General features: G+C 47.9%; 1 protein-coding gene across 2 annotated transcripts in view; it reads left to right on the plus strand.

Annotated features, from left to right (window-relative positions):
• Nucleotides 1-27671, plus strand: part of IQCA1 (IQ motif containing with AAA domain 1) — a 153308-nt gene that overhangs the window by 73301 nt on the left and 52336 nt on the right. For both annotated transcript variants that reach the window (XM_058700248.1, XM_058700256.1), the window contains exons 8-11: nt 4153-4278; nt 12953-13028; nt 19204-19310; nt 19470-19571. In XM_058700248.1, coding sequence (XP_058556231.1) covers nt 4153-4278; nt 12953-13028; nt 19204-19310; nt 19470-19571 — 411 coding nt within the window. The remainder of the gene's footprint in view (nt 1-4152; nt 4279-12952; nt 13029-19203; nt 19311-19469; nt 19572-27671) is intronic.

Raw genomic sequence — 27671 nt, forward strand, 5'->3', positions numbered from 1 at the left:
GGCTCGAACTCACGAACTGTGAGATCATGACCTGAGCCGAAGTCATACACTTAACTGACTGAGCCGCCCAGGCACCCCTGAAGCCTACTTTTAAAAAAAAGTTAAATATAAATATGCCAAATGACCCAGCAGCCCACTCTCGGGCCTCTATCCAAGAGAAATGAAAATATGTCCACACAAAAAAGTTTATGTATGAACATTCATGAGACTATTATTCATAATAGCCAAAACTTTGGAACAACTTAAATATCCATCATGCGGTAACTGGATAGGGCAGATGTGGTGCGTCCATGCCAAGGAATACTATTTGGCGATAAAAAAGGAAAAATCAATTGAGATACACCGCAACATGGGTAGACCTCGAAAACATGATGCAAACGCAAAGGAACCAGACATAAGAGACCACACATTATATGGTTCCATTTACAGGAAACATCCAGATAAAGTGACTGTATGGAGGCAGGGAGGAGATTAGCATTTGCCTGTCAAGGGGTGAAGGAAAAGCAAAGGGACTGACCACAGACATGAGGGGCTCACACTGGGGTGATGGAAATGTTCTAAATCGGATTCATGGTGATGGTTGCACAACTTGGTGTATCCACTAAAAACAATTGAATTGTACCCTTGGAATGTGTGAATACATGCTATGTGAAACATGCCTCAAAAAAATTACATTATGATATATTATATTATTGTGAAAGAAACCAGGTGGTGGGGCCAGATTTGGCCCTCGGGCCCCACAGTTTCCTGAAAACATGGCGGCTGCCTTAGCAAAGGAATAAAGGGTCCTTCTGACTTCGGGAGGTTTTGCTAAAGTTGAAGAGCGTGAGCAAGATAAATTCAGCACTGCTATCGAGAACAACTCCAGTGACATACCATTTTCTCAGCCGTTCGGGTAGCAAACATAAATACACGGGGCCACACCATGTCAGAGCATATAAGGAAAGAACCACCCCTTCCACTGCTGGCAGAGTAGAAGTTGGCAGCCTGATGCGGGCAGTGGGACTGCATTACAAATGGACATACCCTTGACCCAGCCTACTAGGAACTCATCCTGCAGATAGGCCCACACACCTGCCAAATGATATGTGCATGGACTTACTCGTGCAGCGTTGCTAGTGAAAGCAAATAATCGGGAGCAACCTAACTCCATCGGTGGGAGAACAGCCAGATAATCGACACTACACCTATAAAAAACAGAACAAGGAAGCCCTTTATGCACTGCGAAGGAAAGACGGCCAGGACATTATCAGGAGAGAAGCTCACAAGGACACTGGGTACGATACACTGACGTTTGTATAGAATGACCAGTCTATGTTTATATTATGTGTTTGTGTGTATACCTGTGTACACATTTGTGTACTTTGGAAGATTTTGCTAGGGTCGAAACTCAAGAGGAGGGGCACCTGGGTGGCTTAGTTGGTTGAGCGCCCAACTCTTGATTCTGGCTCAGGTCATGATCCCAGGCTCAGGGGATCAAGCCTCACGTCGGGCTCTGGGCTGAGCAGGGGGCCTGCTTAAGATTCTCTCTCTCTCTCTCTCTCTCTCTCTCTCTCTCTCTCTCTCCTTCTCTCTCTCTCTTCTTTCTCTCGCTCTACCCTCTCCCCCTACTCTCAAGCACATACACTGTCTCTCTCACTCAAAAAAAAGAAAAAAATCTTAAAAAAAAAAAAAAAGAAAAAACCAAGAACAAAATAAATCCAACATTGGCTTAAAAAAAAGACAAACTCCAATCACACACCATTTCACACCATTGGCAAACCTAACACAGCAATGTGTGTGTGTGTGCACATATATTTGCATACAGCTATATAAAATGTCTCCAGAAGTATCTCCAAGGAATTGAGGCTGGCTTTAGAAAGCTGACTGGCTCACAGCATGGGAATGGAACATTTCACTACATGCTCTTCTGTCGTTCTTGAATTGTGGGCCATGTGAATGTATTTATTCATCAAATTAATAAACTAAGGATATGGAGGAAATAAATAATACAATGGAAAAGGCTTTCAAAGATACACTGAATTGTATGTTCCACAAATAAGGATTTCACCATTTTGTATAGCCGCTCACATTTTATACTATTTTTTGAAAATTGTCTTGACGTTTCTGAAAGCTTCCAGACTTCCAAGGACCAAAAAAATATTCATGCTCCATAAGTGCTCCAAACGTAAAAGTCCTGAGCGGCCATGATTTGGGTCTCTGAGTTGAGGTGAGCCTGATCCCCAAGGAAAACATTGCTACTTGGACAAGAGACTTTTAATTCCATCCAAAGACACCCTTTTTATTACCATATAATGTGTGCAACACATACGTCACCTCTCACCCTCCCCAGCACCCTTTCTGTGAGCCTCATCCCACCGAGAGCTTCACTAGAGCCTAGGGGACAGGCAGACCTCTGGATAGAGGGCACATGACTAATGACCATGGTGGTGGTGGTGTTTTTAAGTCCAGATGGGACCAGAATATCCTGCTTGGTTCACAATAAAGCTGTATCGTTTATATTTTTAAAGGTTTGAACTAAGCTCCTAAAAGCCACGTAGGTATAAATAACAAAAATATAATACTAGAAAATAAACGTCAGCAGTGTCGTAAATCACTAATAAGGCGTAACAAGCAGCCCTGGTCCCAGGAGGATGATTTAGTACAACGTAGTAGAGGTGAAATGCTACTAGTCTTTTGGTTTAATTGCATACCCTGCCGCCCAGAAGAAACCACTGTCCTCAATTTGGCATTGGGAGTTCCCTCATATGTCTTTTTTGCTTGGACGACATATGTATGGATCCTGAAACTGGAGAGTATTATTTTTTTTTTTATTGAACTATATGCGTTTTGTATGATAGGATAAATCGACATACGCTGGGCACACCTTGCCTCGTTCCTTTCTATGTTGTGAAATTCATCCCGGTTAGTGCCTCTTTGGATCCCAGCTCTGCACCCCCCAGCTGTGTGTCCTTGGCCACATGACTGAACTCTTTGTGCCCTGTTCTCTTTCCGATAAAACAGGTTGGCGACAGCTCCCATCCCTGGGCTGCATTTAGCAGTAAATGAGTTCATCTTTGTGCCGCTCTTAGGACCATGCCTGGTTTATCATACATGCAATGGACGCGAGTACCGACTTCACTTCAGAAAATGAAACTCGGAAACTAGGTCCCAGGGATGTCATGCCACTTGTCTCGGTCACATGACCAGTGATGGGCGGAGCCCCAGGGTCTAACAGGAAATGGGTCCTATCACCGGCACCCTCACATCTCCCAGAATTCATGGCTCTCGGCCACAGCAAATGGGAGCTCAGCAACCATGTGTTGTACAGAAGGGATTGTGTGATTTTTCACAAACTTTTACTAATTCTCCGATGAAGCTAATCTGATGTGAACCAGGTACTTCTTAAAAGATACTGAAAATTTGGGAAGAATAAATGGGGTTTTGTCACTGTAGGAAATAGAAATGAAGTCACAGGTGAAAGAAACCAATCATGAGGGGCGCCTGGGTGGCTCAGCCGGTTAAGTGTCCAACGTCGGTTCAGGTCATGATCTCATGTTTCGTGAGCTCAAGCCCCCGGTCGGGTTGTATGCTGACAGCTCAGCGCCTGGAGCCTGTCTCACGGTGCATGGGATCAAGCCCTTCATCGGGCTCTGTGCTGATAGTGTAGAGCCTGCTTGGGATTCTCTCTCTCCCTGTCTCTCTGCCCCTCCCCTGCTCACGCTCTCTCTCTCTCTCTCTCTCTCTCTCTCAAAATATTTTTTTTCAAAATTTTTCATAAAAAATTAAAGAAAAAAAAGAAAAGAAAAGTTATTGGAAGGGCGCCTGTCCCATGGAGTCCAGGCAGGAAACCAAGGTAGCCTCAGCTCCACTGGGGAAAGTGTGAGCAGGTCTGGCACTAGGAAGCCGTGAGCTCCCCTGCGTCGGGACTGGGTTCAGAAATGTCCAGCCTCCCTTTCAACCGCCCGCAAGATCCGACGGCTGCCCGATAAATCCAGCCAGAGGCAGCCAGCAGCCAGCGATGTCCCCACGAGGATCTGCCTTGGGCCCCAGAGCAAGGCAGGGAGGGAGGGGGCACTGATCAGCACACATACTTCCTCCAGACGGGAAAACCAGTCCTCATCCCAATGGGGCTCCATTAAAGCACGAAGCTCATTTTGTGTTCCTTACCAGGTTACTGAAGATATTCTTGCAAGCCAAGAAGAGGAGGAGAAAAACAAAAAGAATAAAAAGAAGGCAAAGAAACCCAAGAAACCTAAGGAAGATAAGGAAAAGAAAAGCACAAGGGAAAAAAGCAAGGTAAGGAATTTGGAATTTTAGAAATTTTCTTTTAAGTGACTTTTTTTGCTTTGAATCTGCGGCTTGGTCCCCGCCGGAGATGGCAGACATTCGTTTCCTAGGCAACCGTTCTTTCCTACCAACTGTTTTTCAGTATTTTTTTTTATGCTGCTCCATCACCCGTCACCATCCTCTCTGTGACTTGTAGTAAATAACTATTAGGATAAAGAGTGGTTTCAGGGACTCGGACCCTGTACGTATTTATTCATGTATGGGATACCTTTGAATTTTTTACTCCTCAAACTCAGGGATCCCTCCGGTCTTTCCTCAAAGGTAGACATCAGGAAAAATGCTGACGAACCAGATGACCACTGCAAAGTCAAAATAATCTTAACCGCTTTAACCGAAGTGTGTTCGTTCAAATTTATCCCTTCACGTTGACGTGGTGGCTACATTTGAATGGGAGTTTTTCCTTCTTACTATCCAAAGGAAATCAGAGTTCAAACAGTGTCACTTTGGGCCAGGCCTCCCTCCCCTCGTGCAAGGGGGAAGGTGGTGGCCGTGCCTGGATTCACCAGGTGCTGCTATCTTGGGGGGGGGGGGGGGTAACTGGCGGGGTCTTCACCTTCAAGCACGTGGAGAGGTGGGCGCCCAGGGCAGTGTTCTCCCAGCAGAAACTCCTTCTATGGGGGGCGGAGCTCAGGCTGGAAGCTGGCATCGTCCTGAAGCGTGATCATGTTCAAAGAAGCACCTCTGCATAGACAGTTCCTTCTTCACAGCTGACCAAAACCCTGATCTCAGTCGACTCAAGAGAACGGATCCTCAAGGGTGATGGTCCGTCTGTGACCCTGTCCAGGGGCAGAGACCCAGCTGTTGCTCAGGTAGCAGCGGCCACACTCCTCCTGTTCCAAACGGTGGATTCGGGAGAGACACGGGGCAGGCTGCATAGTCCGGGACAGGTGATGGGACCACGGAGTCAGAAACTATGAGCAGGGGAGAAAGGAGACTGTTGGTGGATGTACAATGACAATACGAAGACTCCACGTAAATGCAAAGCCTGGGTGGTGGTGATGAAGGCCAACCCCTTGTTAAAAATCCCTTGCACAGGGCGCCTGTGTGGCTCAGTCTGTTAAGCGTCCGACGCTCGATTTCAGCTCAGGTCATGATCTTATGGTGTGTGGGCTCGGGCCTCACATCGGGCTTTGCGCGGAGGGCACGGAGCCTGCTTGGGATTCCCTCTCCCTTTCTCTCTGCCCCTCCCCCACTCAAATAAACAAATAAACTTAAAAAAAGTCTCCCTTGCACGATTGCAGCCACCCAGCTGGAGACAATTGTCCCTTCTGCCAGCTTCTTCTCCCCTTGTCCGGCACCGTGGCTGACAGAACCTGCCGCCATCCGTCTTTGTCCCCCTCCTTCACCATGTTGCACTGTGTGCTCTTCTTTTGAAGAGAAGAGACACCTCCTACAGCTCGCTCTGGGCCCAACCCGCTCCACCGCAACCCCAGCTCAGCCCCCAGCGACCCAGCGTGTTGTGCTGACCCCTCACCTGATTCCACCCCAGGAATTGCTGCTGCAAGGCCACGCCACCCAGGGACAGCCAGCCCCCTCCGCGGGGCCATTCTGAAGGGTCATCCCAGCTCCCAGGCTCCCTGTGGGGTCAGCTGACCGCTCACGTCCAGAGGTAGCACAGCTCAGCTACATCCGGTTCTCTTCCCAGGGCTGCTCCCCGCCCGGTGGGTGCTGTTCCCGGTAGATCACCCCCTCAGCCTCCATCCGAGAGTTTCCAGGGAACCCAACCCACGAGGCCACCTGTCGTCCCTTACTCCTCTGCTCGGGTCCCAAAGCGTCTAACGTGTTGCAGAAGAAAAATTTTAAAAATAAATAAAATGAGAAGAAGAGAGCTTACTTGCTACAGTTAATTTTTAAAGCCCCCCCTCACACGCTGCAAGATACTTTTCAAGCGGTGCCTGAGAATAAGGACAATTGGAAGGATTTCAATTTTATTCTAAGCATTCTCTTGCTCTAAATATGCATTAGGGAGTTTGACACTTGCAAATTAAAAATTCACTGTTAATGAAGCGTGTTCCATAAAAAAAAAAAATCTGAAATTATCAGCTATACAATCTGGTCTTTGTTGAGCGAAGGTATTTTATTAACTGGCAATTAAAGAGTCACTTCATGATGAACAGTTTGGGCCAGGAAGCAAGCTCTGAATCCATCAGCATTTATGAAGTGGCTGGAAATGAAGGGAAAAATCCTTCAGAGCTACTTAGAACTGAATCTATTCATGAAAAGTACAGGTCTACCCGGTGACCTTTTGTATTGACTTTTAAGAGTCTTAATTTAGAATCAACCCCAAAGCATCTAAAAGCATTCCTGTGTGTGAGAACTGGCATGTTGACCTGTAGAAACAGACATCTCGCATTCATCCTGGTCCAAGAGTAAGGCAGGGGAGAGGGGAAACTGGTTTGACTTCGCTTGCGTTCGTGCTGACTCACCCCTAACTCTTTCATGGTGGCACAGCTGTGGGCTTATCCCTCAGGTATTTTTGTAAACCTGGTCGTTTCTCTATCGCCAATACATATATATGGTCAGAAAACTTGAGAAAGACCTCATATTAAAAAGAGAAAAACCTGAGGATTATCTGAATATTTCCACTCACCTCTACAAATGGAAAATAGACTCTTGTCAACATATCACACAAGTACAAGCTTCGTCAGTCCATAGAAAGGCTACAAATGAGCATATGTGGCCACAGAGGAGCTGTTGACAAAGGTCTGGAGGTGAGTGAATCAGAAGGCTGCATGGGGATCAGGGGCTCCAGGCAGGATTCCAGGCCAACGCTGAGCCAAAGAACCAGAGGACAACTTCAGAGCAAGGAAGACAGAGGCCAGGGAGGGTGTGGGGTGTGGGGCTGGGGAAGCCTGGAGCGTGGCCTCCAGGTGCTTGGCGGAACCTTCTGGAGAAGATGAGAGTCACCCCTGGGGTAGTGACTTGAGCAGACCTAGGCTGTGCAAGCTGTGGTCTAAGGTCTGTGGCTCATGACCGTGGTTGGGATGGCCTGTGGGTGGGGAAGTGATCGAGGCAGGGAGGCTGTTAGGTCCAGGCAGGGAGTCCCAGGAGACACGAAGCAGGGTCCGTGCAAGCCCAGGCTCCACCCAAGGGCAAGTGTGGGCCAGGGGCCAGAGCTCCTCTGAAGTTTGCGTCCATCTCCATTGGAGAACCCATTTAAAGTCAGACATCATCCACAAGGCTGTGAGTGAAGTGAGTTCTGTTTGTCTTGTTGATTTTTTGTAAAAATGATGAGGAAGGAAAGGCACATCCAGCTGGTGGTACAAAGATCTGGGCTCATAGTGAGCAGAACGGTGACACCCTGGCCTGGCTCACAAATACCCATGGTCATCCTTTCATGACTGCCTCCCCTCCCTCCTCAGCCCCTTCCTGGGGTCCCCTCCATCTGCATAAGAGTGTCTCAGAGTGCCCTGCCCAAAACACCTCTCCTGCAACCCTAGTGCAGCGGGGCAGAGCTCCCCTTAGACACTCTGTCATTCAGGACTCTGAGGATTAGTGAGTGTCCCTGTGGTATATTGAGATGTTTGAACCTGGAGATGACCAGAAGGAAGTTTAAGGGGTTTGGGTGTCCCAGCTTGGATTTCCAATTTCCTGGAGGACTGATGGCATGAGAAGAGAGAGTGCCATCAGGGTGGACCTCCATAAATCGTGCACAGCATTTTAGAACAATTGTGGCGGGTGGTCCTACATTCACTTGACCATTTCATCAAGAAACGTCACAGACAAGTTAACACTTAAAGCATGAAAGTTTTCCATTTCTTATCTGGATCCATCTGGAGACCCTCTCTGCTGAGATGCTGAAGGACAGAAGCAAGGAGATTGATTCATGGCTCGTTCACCTTCACCAGCACGAGTAAAGGGAAAACATAAAAGCACCATAGACACCTTCAAAAATGAGCTTCCAAAAATTAGTCGTTTCATCCCCTAGAGAAGAAAACGAACTTCTATCTTGTACCATTTCTTATACAAAAATTAACTCAACACGGATCATGTATTTACATGTAAAACAAAAACCTTTAGGTAAAAAGAGGGAAAACAGATCTTCAGGATCTAGCGCTGGGCAAACAGTTTCTACATTTGACGCCAAAAATATCCACAAAGGGAAAGATTGATAAATTGGACTTTATCAAGATAAAAAATTTGTTTTTAAGTATAGGGGCACCTGGGTGGCTGAGGTGGTTAAGCGTCTGACTCTTGATTTCAGCTCGGGTCATGATCTCCCAGTTCATGACGTCAGGTTCTGCACTGACAGCACAGAGCCTGCTTGGGATTCTCTCTCCTCTTCTCTCTCTGCCCCTCTCCCACTTGCGCTCGCTCTCTCTCAAAATAAATAAGCAAACATTTAAAAACTAACAATAAAAAAATAAAAAAACTTTTGCTCTGGGAAGAGGACGAAGAAACAAGGAGAAAATGGTTGCAGGCTATACATCTGACAAAGGACTAGCATCTAGAATACATAAAGAATTCTCAAAATTTCAACAGTAAAAAAAAATTAGTCTTCCTTTCTATCTTTGGTTTGAAAATCATCTCTAAAAGCGTTAAGGATCGCAGACGAGGACATCCCCCGTTAAGAATATGTAACAGAGGACAATGCTAGTCTGGTCGGGAGAACGTTCTCTGCAAGCCAACAGCAAGCTTTGCAAACGTGCTTTCGACGTCAGAATCACGCCATTCGCTTGACAGTCGTCTGTGTGGACTTCACGTTGGCTTTAGAAACAAAAACCCAGAGAAGGACCACCATGCGATCCATCCTTACAACCCTTTTCTCTTTGTTATCTTTCAAGCCATATGCTAAGCCATTTGGAACTATCTTAAATGGATTTTACCTGCCCAGACCACACGGTCATGTGATACTAAAGAGTCTTCTCTGCATTCACGTAACTTCGTGCTAAATCCTGGGAAGAGCCTGGTACCCACATGCAGCACCATTAGCTTGAGAAGCTTCTGCTTGTCTGCAGGGCCGCCCAGCCTTTCCGTGACCACAGCGCCTCTTCTCCAACCGCTTGGCCCAAGGAGGTGCTCCATAGTGAACCATGGAGCCAACCACCCTCTTCTATTATGTTAGGGTATTTCAAACTAAATTTTGTACTCCTTCACAAGGATGTAAAAGTGAGTGAATTTCCAGAGGCTGGTATCAGGAATAAAGGTGTCATCATGGAAATGTCTGTATCGAGCATCCTCTGTGTCCACTGAAGGACAGCGAGAGAGGAAGATAAGAAGCCTCGAGCTGTAGGGACAGGAGCCGTAACCCAGGAAACGGAGACCCCAAGGATAGACTCCCTGCAATTGTACGTAAACTTTTACATGAAAGCGTATCACTCCAAGAAGGAGGTATGTGAGTTTTTTTCATGTTTCCTCCTATCTAAAAAGCTCAAAAATCACCACTTCCAGAAAAGACATCATTGGTTATGCAGAAGGGCCAAGGAAAGCGCTGCTGGTTCAGAAAAGAGCAGGGGTCCACCAGCCCTGGAGACAACGGAGGAGGCTTCCCCGAGAACATGGCCTGTCAGCAGCCTTTCAGGAGCTCACGCTCATAGCCCAGGTCTGCCTGGGTCTCCCCATCCCTGGGGTGGGGGAACCACAACAGCCTCGTGGCCGCCACTGCCTCCTCCCGTCCTGCCGTTCTGCCACCTGTCACCCACCCCAGCAGCCAGCGACCTGATGAAACCAGGACTCCAATCAGCACCCAAACAGTGCTTGGGGCTCAAGAGCTGGGCGGTGGTTCTTTCCAAAGGAATGCTGGATGTTCACCTGAAGGTGCTGGAAGGAGGCAGTGGGGTACAAAGAGGCACCAGATGCTAGAGACATCAAGAAGGGTGACTGGCCTGGGCTCGGTGTTGGAGGACGAGAGGGAGGTCAGGAGTCGAGGTGGACGCCAAGTGTCTTCGCTGAGATGCCACAGAGGATGAGGTACAGAAAGCCAGGAGCTGGCTTCAGAATGACACAGATTGGAGGGTGGGACACCCGCGCGGATGCATCACATGGTTAGTGGAAATTCCAGGCAAACTCTGGCAAGATTCAAGAGGCCCCCCCCTGCACAGAAAGCCCCCATCAAGGACAGGAGAATGGATGGGCTGTGGGAAGACCAGCGTGGGGTTAAGCTGGAGAATCTGGATGGCATCCACAGAGGAGGGCAGGAGGAAGAGGGGAAACCAGTGAGAGAAGGCAGCAGCCTGGGAGGAGGGAGACATTCGGCACCCTGGAGACAGTGAGGCTGCCATTTGCTTTTCCAACTGGGTGAGTTTCTGGAAGGACGAAAGGAAGGTTCTCCTTCTGTCCCCTCCGCCCGGCTACCGTGAGAAGTGAGAACTAATAATATGACGGAGACAAGTCAGGAGGTTCTTTGAAGGGTGGGAACCACTGCGTGGAATGTTCCAGAAAAGCCAAGGAGGATGCTTGAGGAAAAGGTGCGTTGATGGACGCAGAGCTCCTTCGGCTACAGAGGAGCGCGGGCCAGCAGGTGCAGAAGGCTGATCACCAGCAGCGGACGGACTCGGGCTGAGACCTGAGGGCAGCTCATATACATACTTCTTAAGGAAATTGCCAAATGATCAATAAAGTCGAGAAAGGATTTTACGAAGGGATAGAGCTAAGTGTTCAGGGACGGGGGAAATGCACCCATGGTGTGGGCTGGGGGAGGTCCCAGGGCGGCAGGCAGGGAAGAGATGTTGCCCAATAGAGTAAGGCCAGGGTTCTCTGCAGCAAAGAATGCTGGGGGAGAAGCCAGGAAAAGCAAAGGGTTTCAGGGGTGAGGAGAGTGTGAAGGGGAGGAAAACCATTTCACCCAAATGGCCTCCATCAAGAAGGCTTAAAACCCATGTGACTCTGCTCAGCCGGCAGAAGGACAGACAGCCACACAGGGACCGGTGCAGGGTTCGATGGTTACCGCTACCCTCTGAACCAGAAGATGGGACCAGACTGATGCTTGATTGACTGATTGATTGATTGATGGATTGATTGAATCAACCAGAATAATTCAGGTTGAGCATTTTCACTGGACCCTGATTTCCCATAATGCGAGTTTCCAGAAAGATAACGGAGATTCCTTCCATTCAGCGTCAGAAATAAAGACAGGAGAATCCCTGGATAGTCCTTTGCTGGCCCTAGGACTTGGTTTTCCCAGACCCATCCCCCTGAATGCTCATCTAATTACCCCCATCAAGCAATATACAACAGTTATCACTCAAGCAACACAAGTTCAGGGTAGAGGAGGAGAAATCGGGTTATTGACTTAAAAAAAGAGAGAGAGAGAAACAAGCAAAGGTCACGTGGAACCCGTCACCCGTCATCATTAACATGGTGGTGTATATCCTTCCAGACACTTCTTTAGGCATCGATGTATACTAATTGTTCCTTACGCTGCATGTTTCTAGTGACCATTAATTGTGGCATCCTGAAATGGGATGCTGAAGTCAGGATAAAGGTTAGGGACAAAGAGGAGTATTTAAGTTAACCCTCTGGAGGCTGAGAAAGCTGGGCTTTTCCCTGAGTTAAGTCTTCCTAAAGGGCAAGGAGCTGAGCCGGGTGCACAGAGGTAAGAAGGTCTTCCCGGCAAAGAGGGCCCCCACTGGGAAAGCATCGCTTGTAGGTGTGGAGCCCGGATGGTGCTCAGGGGCCTCGGGGGAGGACATCAGCTGGCGGTTTGGAGGTCGTTGTGAGAAACGTGGCATATTTCTTACCACCATCATAATGGCCAGGACAATTTTTCTGACAAAAATTAAGCATAGGTGCCACCAGAGAAAATCAGGACCGATGTACTTAGAACACAGCTACCCATTTTTTGACTTCACATTGTGGGTTATCTCAGATGGGCTGAATACCTTCTATGTAAGAAGGAACAGCAGTCTGAAGCCTGAAAAGGCAGGAGTCATTTTGATTCTGAATCTCCACGGAATTGAGAGAACAGTGTGAGCAGAAAAGTAAAATGGCATCCTCAGTTACCTTCAAGCTTGAAAATAGTTATGAGATGCTTAATTTTTTTGCAAAGAGCTCTCATATTATTTTGGTGCCTTTTTATTTTAAAATACGGTTAGTAGCAATGAGAGCTCTTGGGCTGATTTTCAGTTGTGGGTCTAGAATCCGTTGAGTGGGAAATAATCAGTCTCTTCCAAATCACAGTAACCCTACCCCCACCCCTACCCTGAGGACACAGACCCTAAAAAAATAATCAGATTATCTGATAGCCACTCAGTGACCAATCTGACATTTGAACCTATATGTTAAGAGGTATATGCCGAATGCATACCCCCATTTTTTTAGAGGTGGGGGGAGAGAGGGCATGCATGAGCAGGGTAGAGGGGCAGAGGGAGAGGGAGAGAGAATCCCAAGCAGGCTCCACACTCAGCATGGAGCCCAACACAAGACTCCATCCAATGACCCTGGGATGGGCTCAGTTTCTAGAATCATCCACACCCAGTTCGTGGACACAGCACTGCCTGCTCACACGGGCCAGCTGGAACACTGCCCAGGTGGGTGGGCAAGGGGCTGGACCTTTGCTCATAACCTAGGAAGGAGCCTGTGTGCCTTATCGTAGCCCAGTCACCAGGATGTGTGCACTTGTATTTCTAGTCTCAACAGATAAAGTGGGGCTGTAATTAACCAAAATACCATTCTTCTTTAACAGGAAGAAGATGAGGGGTGGAAAATGTCACCGAGTGTCTTTCTTCCTATGATGGAGGAAGGAAATAACGTATACAAAGGTTGGTTTAGGAGAATATACGTGTCACCCTGTCCACCCAGCATGACCCCCAGCCCTAGCACCCTGCCTGGGTGGGGAAGAATGAGGTGCTCAGTCATGAGAGGCTGGAAACATGCAGCTCATAGCCCAGATCTTCTGTCTGTCTCTACTGCAAAATTCCTTTGAGTCACTTAAAAGGCATCGAATCAGTAAAAGAGCCAGATATGAATACCACGAGAACATAATCTCTAAACCTCCATGCTGGTTTTGAACCCCTGGGACTTCAGCTGAACGTCCTCTTGCTGGGAATGAAAGGGATTTGTCCTGGACCGTTTCAATGAAGAAAATCAATACCGTGTGTCCAGTAAAATGTTTTAATCCTGTTAGACCAAGACAGGTGCTCCAGAAACCCACACATAATTCTTCTGTCCACTGTTCAGCCTAATTAGCCCAGCGATAATCTGACTAGACCTGCACCTGTATGAATTCGTCTTTCAAGCATTTCTGGTACAATCTACAAGAACAATTACCCAATTCCTTTGGTTCCCCTCCGCCCTCAGGATGAATCCCAACACAGAATGACCCGTCAGCATGACCCCGGTCATTGGTGCCCTTCGGTAATTCCTGAAAAATGCAGTAAGATTGTGAAGTCGAGTTTTTGCGAGCATCGGCCATGCCCGTGGTTCCTTCCCACTTCTGGTCTTGTCCGGACAGCACTGGTCCTATTATTTACTTACCATCTTTTTTTCATTGACTTGTGGTTTTTACCCTGCGATAAATTGAGCCTCATCCTGGCCAGCAACCCGAATGTCATTTCGGGTTGGAGATGCTAGTTACATGAAATAAAAACGTCCATGCACCACCCGAAATTCTCTCACTTACCGCCAGTGGCGAGGGTCCCACGCCACGTGGGATGCTGAACGAAGGCAGAAGCTTGGGGGGAAAGGTGGCGTCCACAGGATTTGGCATCCACTTTGATCGGGGAGGAAGGAGGTCAAGGCAGTAGCCCCGTCATGTTATTAGGTGCCGAAGACACGCGAGGCTTTGTGTTTTCTGTGCCCTTCTCATCTTCTCTTCCCGACAACCAGGGGGAGCAAACAAAGCCATCCCCCTGTGAGAAGGAGCCTCTGCCCCCCCCCCCCCCCCCAGTTTGAGAAGTCATCAAGTCCTTTACAAACCGCAGTGCAGAGCAATCACCATCAGAAACACCGGGCGTGGTGGAGGTGGATGGGTGGGGGCAGTGGCCTAGGGCGAGCGGCTTCCGCAACTCAGGCCGGCAGCAGCAGCATCCAAGGCCTCGCTGGGGACCTAGGAAGCGCGCGCGTCACACTGCTGGGTCACGGGCCAGCTGTGGGTGCCACCAGAACTCGGTGTGTCTGCAACAGCAGCTGCTACTTGGGGACGTTTCTTTTGGCCTTCATGCCACCCCCGCTGGTCCTACTCTGCATGTCTATCCCCAGCCTCCGAGAGCACTGTTCGCAACTTCCAACGCATCAGATAATTTGCCCCCTCGTGTTCTGCTGAAGTCCCCCCTCTTGGAGCCCTGTCACCTGTCATCCTGGGCCTCCCTTCACCTTTCAGGATTGTCACTCTCTCATTTTGGTGGAGCCCGCCCTTCAGGGTGTCTGGAGAAGGAGCAACCGCAGGGCGGCTCTAGGGGCCAATACATCTAAATACGGTCTTACACTTACGCTCAGCGGGACCATTTCCCTCGGCATTTGGGAGGCCTGGTTCCCTTCTCCTCCGAAATTAACTATCAGGAGAAAATAAGGGGGAAGGAAAGGAAGGTGAGAGATAGCCAACCCCTCATCTGCCATAACAGGAGGTCAGGGGCTCAAGTCTGAAACTAATAAACCAAAAAACAGCAGTATGTGCACATTACAGACACAGAACAACAGAGAAGCAGCTAGATGGCCTCGCACCCTCCTCTCGTGGGCCCTGTGCTCTGCCACCAGCAGGCCAGTCCCTCCCTCCCCAGAGACCTTGTGCTGGGGGTTCCCCTTGCCAGGAATGCTGGTCCCTGCAGGCCTTCCTTGAGCCCCATGTCGGGTAACAGTCTCCAGCCTCACCCTGTCCCCAACCTGCTTTCCCTACCTCCATCTGACGTGGATGTGGGTGTTCCTTGTCTCCCCACAGGAGGACGCGGGTCCCAGAAGGCAGGGCCTTCCACCGTCTGCCTAGTCTGATAGCAGAGCCTGCCCCATAATCAGGCTCAGTCAAGTTCTGAATTAAATAACCTACGAGTAAATCACATTTGTGGATAAATCTGAATCTGTTCAACGCATTTTTTAAATGAAGGAATGAATGCCATTGGGCAGTGTCACCGGAAGGCAGGGTCAGACAGCTTTTTGTTTATAATCCTTTCCCTATTCTCCGACTTTGTCTAAAACGATGTGGGCGTATGATTTTGATATAAGCAAACGTTAATATGGGGGAAATCGAACGTTGCCGTGGGAAGCCAAGTCTTGGTACCTGCCGACCCACTCAGGAAAGCTCTTGAGACTTTCCACGCCGTTTGTGTGATATCTGTTTCCATGACGCTGTTTGTATAATACCTGTTTCTTCTAAGGCTGGGGGGAAAAAAAAAGCCCAAGCCGTGGTCACTTGGGAGAGGAACCGTGAAGTCCCATTTTCCTCTCTGGGTTTGTGGCGTTTCCTGTGTCATCTGCCAGGTCTCTGGTAACTGAAAGAAATTCAATGTCTTCATCTTAGAATTCTTTTCTCAAAAATCAAAGGTTTTCCTTTTCAAATAAAACATTAGCATTTTAATCACTGCCCACCCCCATGTGAGAAACTGTACCCGACTGCTTTTCACATTCCCAGGATGAAAGCTCTTGGGGCAGTTGTTGTGCTTTGAGGGCCCTGAATAGCTTCCTGCATTTGTAAATGTCCATGAAATTCTTGAAGGGATTGAGAGTGCCCTGTGCAAAAGTGTCATGAGAAAAGCAAAGTTTCTCCGCAAAACCAGGACCATTCGAATGGCGGTGGAGGTGAACTCGGCACTAAGCGCCCGTTTACTTGCGAACCACAGTGACAAGCCCAGAATGAGAATTTGTTACGAGGTGCCATTGCTTTTCCATAAATAATCACCTCGTGTTCCTCTCTGTTCAATGTTCTGTGTCTCTTTCTTTAGTTAACGCTGCTGCTCCCAGAGTTTAGTAAGCCTGTCTAGTGAAAAACAGCACAGTAGCTTCCTGGCGATAACAAAGCTATTTCGCTTTAAAATGTCTTAATGAAAGACATTGGAGATTTAATGATCATGCGAGGGGGACACCCGTGAGACAAGAGTTATCAGTGGTTGGCATGTTTTGACACATTTAAGCCTCTTCTAGGACTTCCAAGGGGGAAAGTTTGCAATTTCAAACACTTAAGAAGAAGCATTTATATATTCTTACATTTTGAAGCTTTAAGCTCATGAACATTTCAGAAAATGCACTGAGAAGGAACAGTTACCTTCAGATGAAGAAGTAGATGTGCCTTGGGCACACACACACACACACACACACACACACACACACACGCCAGCCACAAAACCCACCTTGTAGGGAGGTCGGGGGCTAAGAATAAACTTCCAAATTAAGACTGACTGAAAACAACAAAACACGTCAATGGGCTGATTTAGATCACGTATGCAATGCGTATTTTTCATTCCCTAACTGTGAAACGCAGGATGGGCCTCTCGGGCTGGCACTCAGTTGCAGGATTGATTATTTAAAACAATAGAAGCTCAGCTCCTAGCTTTCCAGCAACTTCCTGTGTGCCCACTGCTGCCACAAGTGGCCTCCGTCAGTCTGTTTTGGGTCTTCTCCCTCTTGGTCTCCAAAGGAGTGTGAACTCGGTTCCAGGCTGGTCACCTGCCCCGCCCGGGTGATGACATCCCACGATGTCCTCACCTCTGGGGTCACCCTCTGCCGGGCAGGCATCCGGGAGACACGTGCCAAACCCATCCCGGACCCATCATTCCTTGCCATCATCTCTGCTCTAAAAGTAGGGCCACCTGTCACACGGCCACCCTGATGGGGAAAGACACCGAGGTGACTCAGCTCTGTGAAAACTGCTCCATCTGTGTGACTTAGTTCTTGTCTATCTCCTGTACGTCTACAGTAGCCACCCCAGAAGAAATTGGGGTCTTATCGTCACCCTCGTTTTCCAAAGTCTGTCCCCCCAAATTTGCAGAACGCGTGGCAGAGACCCTGGCCAGCCAGCGACCGGCAGAGTCGTGCCTGTGCACTCCCCTCGATTCCCAGGTGGGAGGCTGGGAAGGCTAAGAGCCCTCGCTGGACCCGGATTCCAGACAGGCTCTGCTCTGGCCCATGCTCTGTACTCCCACGGTACAGCCAGGGAGTGTGGTGGGCCTGCCCAACCTGCTCATGACAACATCTTGCGGTGACCATTTCTGCCTCCAGAAGTGCCCACGCCAACCGCTGGGAGCACCGCAAGGTCTCCAGCCTGGGGCTAACACACTTGGAAAACTGGAGCTGCGTTTCCCTGTCCCATCTTCCTGTACACTTTTCCCGTCCGCGGGGTCCCGACTGATCGCTTTGGGAACGTGTTGGAACGTGTTGACGTTCACTGGCCCTCAGGCCTCCATCGCTCCCGCTTAGCTCTGGGCACAGTTGTCCTGCAAGGTCCGTCTCCCCTCAGGAAGTAGGACTTGTCGATAAGGCGGATGGAGGGCCAATGAGTGGTCACGTGGGGGTTCCACTTGACCCGCCACGAGGGCCGGACAGGCACGGGACGGACAAAGCCCTCGGGCAATTTTTTTGCCCCTTGGCCAGATTTGAGTCATGGGCCAACGTGTTCTGGCCCTGCTGTCCTTCTCTTCGGGATCTGCAGCTTTTCCCCGGTCCCACCGCCGTGTCCTTCCTTAGTCTCTCACCTCTTTGGCCGACCTCGGGCCCCTGTGATTCATTTGACTCCCTTCTCATTGGTTTGCCCAGGTGTCTCTCCAGGCACCTGCTCTGCCCTCTGTCTTCGAGGTTGACACCTCTTGGTCTCCGCAGCACCCAGACATATGTTCCTGTCTGTGACTGTGACTGTGACTGTCCCTCCCTTCTCAGGCAGCTGCGTCAGGGGGACACCCCCCAGGCAGGCTCAGGATCCCCAGTCTGTGCCCATAGGGGAGATGGAGGTTTGGAAGGTTTCTCAGCCTCTGCCCATTCATTCACACTCTCACCCGCCCACACAGGCGCCTTTCTCCCCACATGGAGCCATCACCTGACCCGTGTGGGGAAGCCTCCGTCTGGCCCCCGGGGCCCTCAGCTGACTCCCCAAGTTGAAGGGCATCTCAGGACGAGGTCGTGGCGAAGTGGCCTTGCTGGGTGGTGTTTGCAGGCCGGGTTCTGGCAAGTTTCCATCACGTTCTGAACACAGATCCTGGGACGAGACCTCACTTCCCAGACTGACCGTCTCAGCTCCCACGGGGGGAGCCCCCCCCCCACTGCCCCAGTGCCAGGATCCAGCTGACCTGCACACCTCCGCACACATCTGGAACTCCCCCTCTGAGAAGTGGGCTTCAGCTCAGCTTATGCCAGTGATACTAAATTATCCTTATTTCCTCTAAGGTCACATTTCTCCAGTTATCCTCTTGACTCTCAGAACAAGGCAAAAAGGAAACATAAAACACGTATGATTTCCAACACATCCAAAAAGTAATTCAAAATTATAACCCTTCAGGGGACAGTCATGGGTGTTTGTACGTTCAGTGTTGTCTTTTAACAAGGGGCTGGGGTAAATCAGTCACGAGTTCAGCTAGCAATAAAATCTTTCGTGTTTTAGGGAATTGTTTGAATAATGAAAGTAATCTAAAACATATTGCAAAAACAGCCATCCCACATTTGCATAATTGTATAATCCCACAATTAATATATTGTTTATTACACGGTTATAATCATTAGGAGAATACCATTTCATCGTACTTTTTTATTTTTTATGTTTTCACATTAGCAGTTTTCTTCTTCCTCTTTTGGGCATCATACGAGCACGTTTTTCCCATTTGGGAAGTGGAAGAAAAGAACGCAGAGCCACATCGCTCTCCCATCGACAATCTCTTGATTCTTCTATTCGAATTTGTGTTCCACGCAAGAGGATAGAGAATTAAACCTGTGTTTTGTATTGCATTAGCCGTTTGTCACCCCTCCTCATGTTGAAAAAAAAAACAAATTCCTTTTCTTTTTCTTTATCCTTCTGGATTGCAGACATGTGGAGGAACAGAGACGAGTCGTGGAATTTCCCCCAGGACCATGACCCGGAACTGATCAAACAGGAGAAACGGAAGGAGCTGGAGTCAGAGATCAGAATACAGGTAACACGGCACTTACGTTGCCAGAAGATAAGTCGGCAGAAGAAAAGCCACAGGGCTTTTTCACAGTTTCCTATCAGTGACCGACCCAGATTTGATGCTATTTTTAAACTACACGAGGCACACAGTCGCTCGAAAGTGGCGTATTCTGTCCTCACCCAGGTGGACGAGCTGATGAGGCAGGAACTGAAAAACTTGAAACTGGCCGTGAACAGAGAAGAGGAGCAACCGGTCAAAGCAGGGAAGAAGAAAGGAGGCAAAAAGGTGAGTAGTAGCGAGCACGGGAGGGCTGAGGCGCATACAGATTCAAACCAGGCCCAGGAGGGCTGTCCAGGCGCCCGGTGCTGAATCCCGGGTGCCACCTGGCACACCGGCCGGGCCCGGGTTGCCGTGCATGGAAACGCCTTCCTTGGGTGGCTTTGCCTCATTCCACCACGCGGCCCTCGGGGATACGGGCTCTTAAATGGGATAAATCCAACAGTCTGAGAGTGACCCACCCTGCCCCTCCCCGCTGCAGATTCACGTTCCCCAAACCCCACAGATGTAATGAGGACGACCAGGGGAGCCAGCGATGGGCCCAGATCTAGGGGAGGCCAGCGGCAATGAGCAAGCGCTTTGGGAATCGGGTGAATTCAGTGTTAAAGTGCCAGCAGTCCATCCCACAGCGTTTTGTTGGAGTAGCCAGTTAGATCCCGAAATTCGACGTTCATTTCCTAGGGCCCTGTGAGATCATAGAAAACACGTATATGGGTCCCTACCTCCGGCTCCTGGCACAGAGCTCCCGAAGCCATTGTAAACTCTGAAGTCATGAGAGCACTGAGAGCATCTTTTGTTCTATTGAGACAACTCTGGGTGGGCTCCTGGGTGGCCCCTCTCTGGGGGCTGGTCACCGGGAAGACCAAAGCAGGACGAGAAGCTTAGAATTTGCAGCCCCAACCCCCCATCCTCCAGAGAGGGCAGAAGGGCTGGCAATGGAGTTAATAATGAATCATGCCTGTGTGAGGAAGGCTCCGTGAAATCCCAGTAATGTCAGGAGGGTAAACACGGGCCCGTACCAGGGGGTTGATGCACCCCGACTCGCTCCTGCACTCAGGACCCTCCCCGACCTCACCCTACGTACCACTTCATCTGGCTGTTGGTCTGTACCCTTTCTCACATCCTCGAATAAGCCGATAAACGTCAAGTGTTTCCCTCAGTGCTTCGAGCCGCTGTAATAAATTAATCAAACTTGAGGAGGGGTCACGGGAACCTCAGATTTATAACCAGTGGGTCAGAAGCACAGGGGACAACCCAGACTTGAGGCCGGCGTCTGCTGCGGGGGTGGGGGAGTGGTCGTGTGAAACCGAAGCCATTTCTAAGTAGATAGTGTCAGACCTGACTCAAATTGTAGGACACCCGGCTGGCGTTGCTTGGTGGGGGAACCCCACACACACACATCTGGTGTCGGAAGTGTTGTGCATGTGGCAGTCACATGAGAACGAAGGAGACACATAAGAGGGAAGAACTGGCCTTTTCCTCACCTAGACCCCTACTTTGACTTTCATCCCAGATCCAGCCCTGCCGCCGGGGCCAGAACCCTCCAGGGGCAGGCCACACTTGCCCTCCCTGGCCATGTCCGCAGGTGCGTAGGCAACCTTTGCCCCCGTGATGGCTTTCTCAGGGTTCTCCGGCTCCTCGGCCCTTCTTGTGATTCACAAACTGTCCTGGAGCTTTTCACACATCCAGCTACACGAGTGGCTAGTTCCTCCAGCCCCTTGAGGATGACGCTCTCCTGATCTGTCTTGTGTTGACTTTACAGTTTCACAGTTTAACCTTGACTTCTCAGTGCAACGCCTGAATGTCCTTCATGGCCCTCTTTGAGGATACATCCCTGAAGCCGTAGAGGTCACTGTCTATAGGTCATGGTCTCATCAGTAGGTGAGGGCACTGACTGAGGAGACCACGGACTCTAGTAATGCCTTGCATACCTGCATGAAAAAGTGATGTTTTAGGGGTGCCTGGGTGGCTCAGTCAGTTAAGCCTCCAACTTTGGCTCGGGTCACGATCTCATGGTTCATGAGTTCAAACGCCACACGGGGCTGTCTGTTGTCAACACAGAGCCCACTTTGGCAACTCTGTCCCCCTTTCTCACTGCCCCTCCCCCGCTGGTTCTTAATTAACTAATTAATTAATTAACTTTGTTTAAAAAAAAAGAAAAAAATTGATGTTTTAGTGACTGAACGTGGAGTTCAAGCCAAACAAAATGGGAAACGAAGACAGGAGGTAGCTGTACACCCTCTGGCTGAAAATAGGCTTTCTCGTTTTACCCAACAAGTACCATTGGCCAAGCCCAAGGCCAATGGGCCTCCTCACCCTCCCGCACGACTGCCCTGTCTCACTGCCTGCAGTCTGGTGGCTGCCCTGTCCATGGAATGACTCACAGTGTGTCACAAGGAGGGGCTGCTGCGAATCTCCCTTTTGGGATTAAATGGGTTGTGTTCAGGGTACCCCAATAGCTTGATGGTAAATCTGTAACTATCGAGTTTTGCATGCCTCAAACTCCAATTCAATGACCTAGGCGTAAACCTCGGAGACATAAATTGAATGTGTGTTTCTTTTCCCATTACATCAAAAAACTTATTGCATTGTGGTTTTAATTTGCTTTTCCCTGATAACTAATGCTGTTGAGCATATTTTTTAATATAATTTATTGTCAGATTCGTTTCCATACAACACCCAGTGCTCATTCCAACAAGTGCCCTCCTCCCTTCCCATCACACTATCCCCTCTCCCCCACCCACCATCTACCCCTTAGTTTGTTCCTTAAAAAGGGTTAGTATCAAAAATCTGTAAAGAACTTATCAAACTCAACACCCGAAAAACAAATAATCCCATGAAGAAATGGGCAAAAGACATGAATAGACACTTCTCCAAAGAAGACATCCAGATGGCCAACAGACACATGAAAAGATGCTCAACGTCACTCATCATCAGGGAAACACATATCAAAGCCACACTGAGATACCACCTCACACCTATCAGAGTGGCTAAATTGAATGTGGTTTTAATTTTGAAAGCTGAAGCTTAATTAACTCTACCAAATCCCATCCTTCAGAAGACCATTAGCAGAAGGGAAATAGTCCACCTCAACCATAGAAAAGAAGGAGGAAAAGGACTCAGAGGGATAGAATTGGGCAGTATTAATCCATCATCATCCAGAGAAAGTGACTTGATCAGAGATCGTACAGCAGCCTGAACAGTCCTTTCAGAATACAAATCTGATGTTATCACTCCATGCTAAAACCCTTCAATGGTATCTTAATCCCCCAAGGATAAAGATGACGATCTTCAGCCAGGCTTACAAGGCCATGTCTGACCTGGCCAGTGCCCTCTTCATGATCTTCAGCATTCTGACCTTCCTCTCTGTCCCCCAAACATACTATGCTCCTTCCCAACACAGGGCCTTTGCACATGCTGTTCCCTCTCAAGAACTATCTTCACTCCCTTTCCCCTAATTCCTCGCATAGTTAACCCTACTCATCCCTATGGTCTCAGTGCAAGCCTTTCTTTCTCAAGGAAGCCTTCTGGGCCATCCATAGTAAGTCTTCTTTCTCTGCATACACATAGCACTGTGTACTATATCTTCCTGGTACTCTGTCAGAGTTTTAATATTATATTTACTAGTGAGATCATTTTGTTGGTATCTGCCTTTCTGAACCTACGGAAGAGCTGTGAGTGCAGAAACTGTGTGATTGTCTTTTTTGATTGCTCACCATTGTAACCCTTTCTGGCACAAAGCAAGTCCTCAGCACATATAATCCAATAAATTAATTTGTCAGATCTAGACCCCATGCAGATTGATCCCTGTAAGCTAAAGATGTGCTTCAGGATGTCACAGGATAGCATCAGGAGCGATTCACAGCAGCCAGCCACCTCCCGTAGTAATGCCATAATCACCAAGCAACCTTCCGATGAGTTATTATAGTTTCATATTGATTTTCCTTAAGTTGGAAGTCTACAGGGTCTGTTTCTCTTGGCAAGTGTGTGTGTCATTCTAAATTAATCTACTTACATTGCAGTCTGTTCCACCTTCTCCTGTTATTTGCAGATCCAAAATTAGGCTTGAGGAACAGATTGTCTTTATTAACTGTTTCATTCAATAAGTATTTACGGAACACTGTATGCCAGGAACATTTCAAGGCATTCAGGGTACAGAAGAGAACAACACACACAAGGCATCTGTGCCGGCAACAGCAGGTTTCTAGGTCTGCAGGACTGGGTCTCTCTGGATGTGCTGTCATCCCCATGAGGACACCACTGGGTGAGGTCCTGCCTCTCAGGGGCCCTTTCTCTCCTGAGTTCCTCTCCTGTTGTAATCACAGAAATGTTAAGGACATAGGAGTTCCTGGAGAAGCTAAGAAACTCCTTGACAGTAAAATCCTTGGTTGACTCTCTTGCATTTCCCAGAGTGCCAGCATATATAAGTGGGGGAGGGAGGAATGTCATATACAAAAATAAATTGAGAACCTACTTTTAAAAGAAACAAATGAGGGGTGCCTGGGTGGCTCAGTCGGTTAAGCGGCCGACTTCGGCTCAGGTCACGATCTCACGATCCGTGAGTTCGAGCCCCGCGTCAGGCTCTGTGCTGACAGCTCAGAGCCTGGAGCCCGTTTCAGATTCTGTGTCTCCCTCTCTCTCTGCCCCTCCCCTGTTCATGCTCTGTCTCTCTCTGTCTCAAAAATAAATAAACGTTAAAAAAACAATTTAAAAGAAACAAATGAACATTCCACACCTGAAAAATGCAGTATCGGAGATTAAAAACTCCTGGAACTGGTCTGACAACAGCATGGACATAGCAGAAGACAGATTGAGCTTTTACCGGTCGGTAGGAAATGTAAACTGAAGCACAGAAAGAACAAGAATGTAAAGAACAGAACAGAGAATAAGAGACACTTGAGACACGGTCGAAAGTGGTACCGCATGTGTAACTGGAATCCCCCAAAAAAGAAGGAGAATGGGAAAGAAGCAATATATGAAAAAGTCCATGAATTTTCCCAACCGGATGAAAGACACGAAGCCGCAAGTTCAGCGACGTCACTGAGGTCTGACTGGGATGAAGCAAAGAAAACTACATCTCGACACATAGGAGTCAGAATGCTAAAAGTTGAAGGTAAAAGGCAAAATCTTACTGGATTTTTTTTTAAGATCTATTTCCTCCATGGAAACAAGAATAAGGATGCTGACTTTCCCAACAGAAACTATGGAGCCAGAAAGCAATGAATGGCATCTTTAGAGATTCGAAAGAACTAACTGCCAATCTAGAACTCCAGACCCAGTGAAAACATCCTTCAAAAGTGGAAGGAAATAGAAGTGTTCCCAAACAAAATTTTGGAGATCTTAGCAGCAGCAGACCCACAACGTGAAATACTTTAAAGGATAGTTCTCAGGCGAAAGGGAAAGACTCCCAGATAGAAACAAAGACACGTAAGAAGAAAAGATCCGCTGTTGACAATGGAAGTATTTTGGTAAATATAAAAGGCCACTTTTAGAATATTTGCTTTTGAAGGCAAGAATCATAACAAAGTCATATGTGTTTATACCACATGGAAATGAAATATATGACAACCGCAACCAATAAGGTGGGCAGGGGTAAGTAGACTTGTAAGGTTATGGCATTGTTCAGGGCACTGTAAAGTGCTGGTCTACTATAACAAGTTAATAATATATCTTGCAATTCTCTAATTGATATTAAAATGTATAACAAGCAATAGTGAAAATAAAGTGGAAAGATGAAAAATACATGCTTGATTAGAAAGAATACAGGAAAGGGGAAGGAAAAAAAGAACAGATTGCATAATTAGAAGACAAATATAAGGATAATAGAGTTAAATTTAATTACTGGTAGGGAGTTAGATGCACAGATCAACAGAACAGAATGTGTACTCCCAAAATAGGCCCGCAGGAATACTCCAGAGTGATTTTTGACAAAGGTGCAAAAATTCAAGGAATAATAACTTTTACAATATGCGGTGCTGAAACAATTAGATGTCCACAGACAGAAAAAACGAACCTGGATCTAGGTCTCACACATTGTACAAAAATTAACTCCGACTAGATCATGGGCTTAAATGGAAAATGTACAACTGTAAAACTTTTATTAAAAGAGAGAACATCTTTGGGATCTAAGGCTAGGCAGAGTTCTTAGAATAAACGCCAAAGCAGAATTCATGAAAGGAAAATTTTGGCTTTGTCAAAATGAAGAACGTTTCCTGTGTGAAAGATTTCTATTAACAGCGTGAGAAGACAAAGTACAGACTAGGAGAAAATAACTTGCAAGCCACATATCTGAGGAAAAGCTGGTGCATACAGCATACAGAGAACTCTTAAAACTCAACAGTTAAAAACCAAACAACCTAGGGGCACCTGGGTGGCCCAGCTGGTGGAGCGTCCAACTCTTGATTTGGGCTCAGGTCATGATCCCAAGGTCGTTGGATCCAGCCCGTGTCAGGTCCCGTGCTGAAGGTGGAGCCTCCTGAAGATTCTTTCTCTCTCTCCTTCTGCCCCTCTCCCACTCTCTCTCACACTCTCTTGAAAATAAGATTTTAAAAAAATTAAAAAAAAAAACAATCAGAAAAAATGGGCCAAAGACGAGAGGCATTTGGCCCATGGGGAGGAAGAAGCATAGGAAAAGACATTCGGTGCCATGAGTCATTAGGGAAATGCAAATTTAAATCACAATGAGAGGTCACCACCCACCCATGGGGATGGCTCAAATAAAAAATAATGGCAACACCAGTTGCTGGAAAGAATGGGAAGAAACTGGATCACTAATACATAATTGGTGGGAATGTAAAATGGTATAGGCATCCTGAAAGGGAGTTTGCACTTTCTTTGCAAACCAGACTACTCTACAACCCAGCAGTTGCACTCATGGGCATTTATCCCAGAGAAACAAAGACACACACACACACACACACACACACACACACGCACACACACATTTATGGCATCTTGATTCATAATAACTCAAAACTGAAAGCAGCAATAAAAAAGAATAATCATCGATACGTACAATGACCTGGCCAAATTTCCTGAGAATTATAATGAATGAAAAGCAAAATGATACCAAAAAAAAAAAAAAAAAAAGTCCAGTCTGTGATTTTGCTGATCCAACATTCTCAAAAGGACAAGATTACAGAAATGGAGGGAGACTCTTGTGGTTTCTAGGGGTTAAGGATGGGGTGCTCGTGGGAGGAAAGTGAGTGGGTCTGGGAGAGGCCACCTGAGGACCCTGGTGGAGACAGAAATGTTCTGTATCTTGACTGTGCCCATGTCAATACCAGCGTCTTGGTTGTGACCTTGTAAGATAGTTCTATAAGATGTTACCATTGAGAGAAACCTGGTGAAGAGGACACAGGACCTCTGTAGCATTTCTTTTTTTTTTTTTTTTTTTTTTAATTTTTTTTTTTTTAACGTTTATTTTTTTTTGAGACAGAGAGAGACAGAGCATGAATGGGGGAGGGTCAGAGAGAGAGGGAGACACAGAATCTGAAACAGGCTCCGGGCTCTGAGCTGTCAGCACAGGGGCCCGATGCGGGGCTCGAACTCACGGACCGCGAGATCGTGACCTGAGTGAAGTCGGCGCTCAACCGACTGAGCCACCCAGGCGCCCCTGTAGTATTTCTTATGACTGCGTGTGAATCCACTGTTTTCTCAAATTAAAAATTCTAATTTAAAAGAACCTGAGAAACATCAAGTGCAACCACATAAGTGAATCTTGCAATCACAGTATTGAATGACATTCAGTTCTCTCTTTGAGAGAAAAGAACATGAGCAGGAGAGGGGCAGAGAGAGAGAGAGGGAGACACGGAACGCAAAGCGGGCTCCAGGCTCTGAGCAGTCAGCACAGAGCCCGATACGGGGCTCGAACCCACGAGCCGTGAGATCGTGACCTGAGCCGAAGTCGGACGCTTAACCGACCGAGCCACCCGGGCGCCCCTAGACATACAGTTTGTATTGTATGATTACCTGTAGAGGAATAGGCAACATGAGTCCACAGTGACGTCAGAGGAGCGGCTTCCCACAGCAGCTTGAGAGACAGGTCAAGGATAAGAAGATGTTCTAGATGTTGAACGAGGCGGTGTTTGTATGGTTATATGCAAACTTTAAATGCAAAGGTTAGTCAGCCTGGATGTGGGTGATGCTTCACTGCACATAAGTTATATGTGACAAAAATAATGAACGAGTGAATGAGGACGTGGACGTGGAGGAGTGAGATGCTGGGACAGTAAGTGCCCGACGTTCAGTCTGCGTGACAAGGAGTGCGGGTGGCCCGAGGAGGCCTGAGATGATAAGGGGAAGGAAGAGAGAGCCAGGCTGGGAGAA

This window comes from Neofelis nebulosa, chromosome 2 (genome assembly GCF_028018385.1).
Source record: "Neofelis nebulosa isolate mNeoNeb1 chromosome 2, mNeoNeb1.pri, whole genome shotgun sequence".
NCBI lineage: Eukaryota > Metazoa > Chordata > Mammalia > Carnivora > Felidae > Neofelis > Neofelis nebulosa.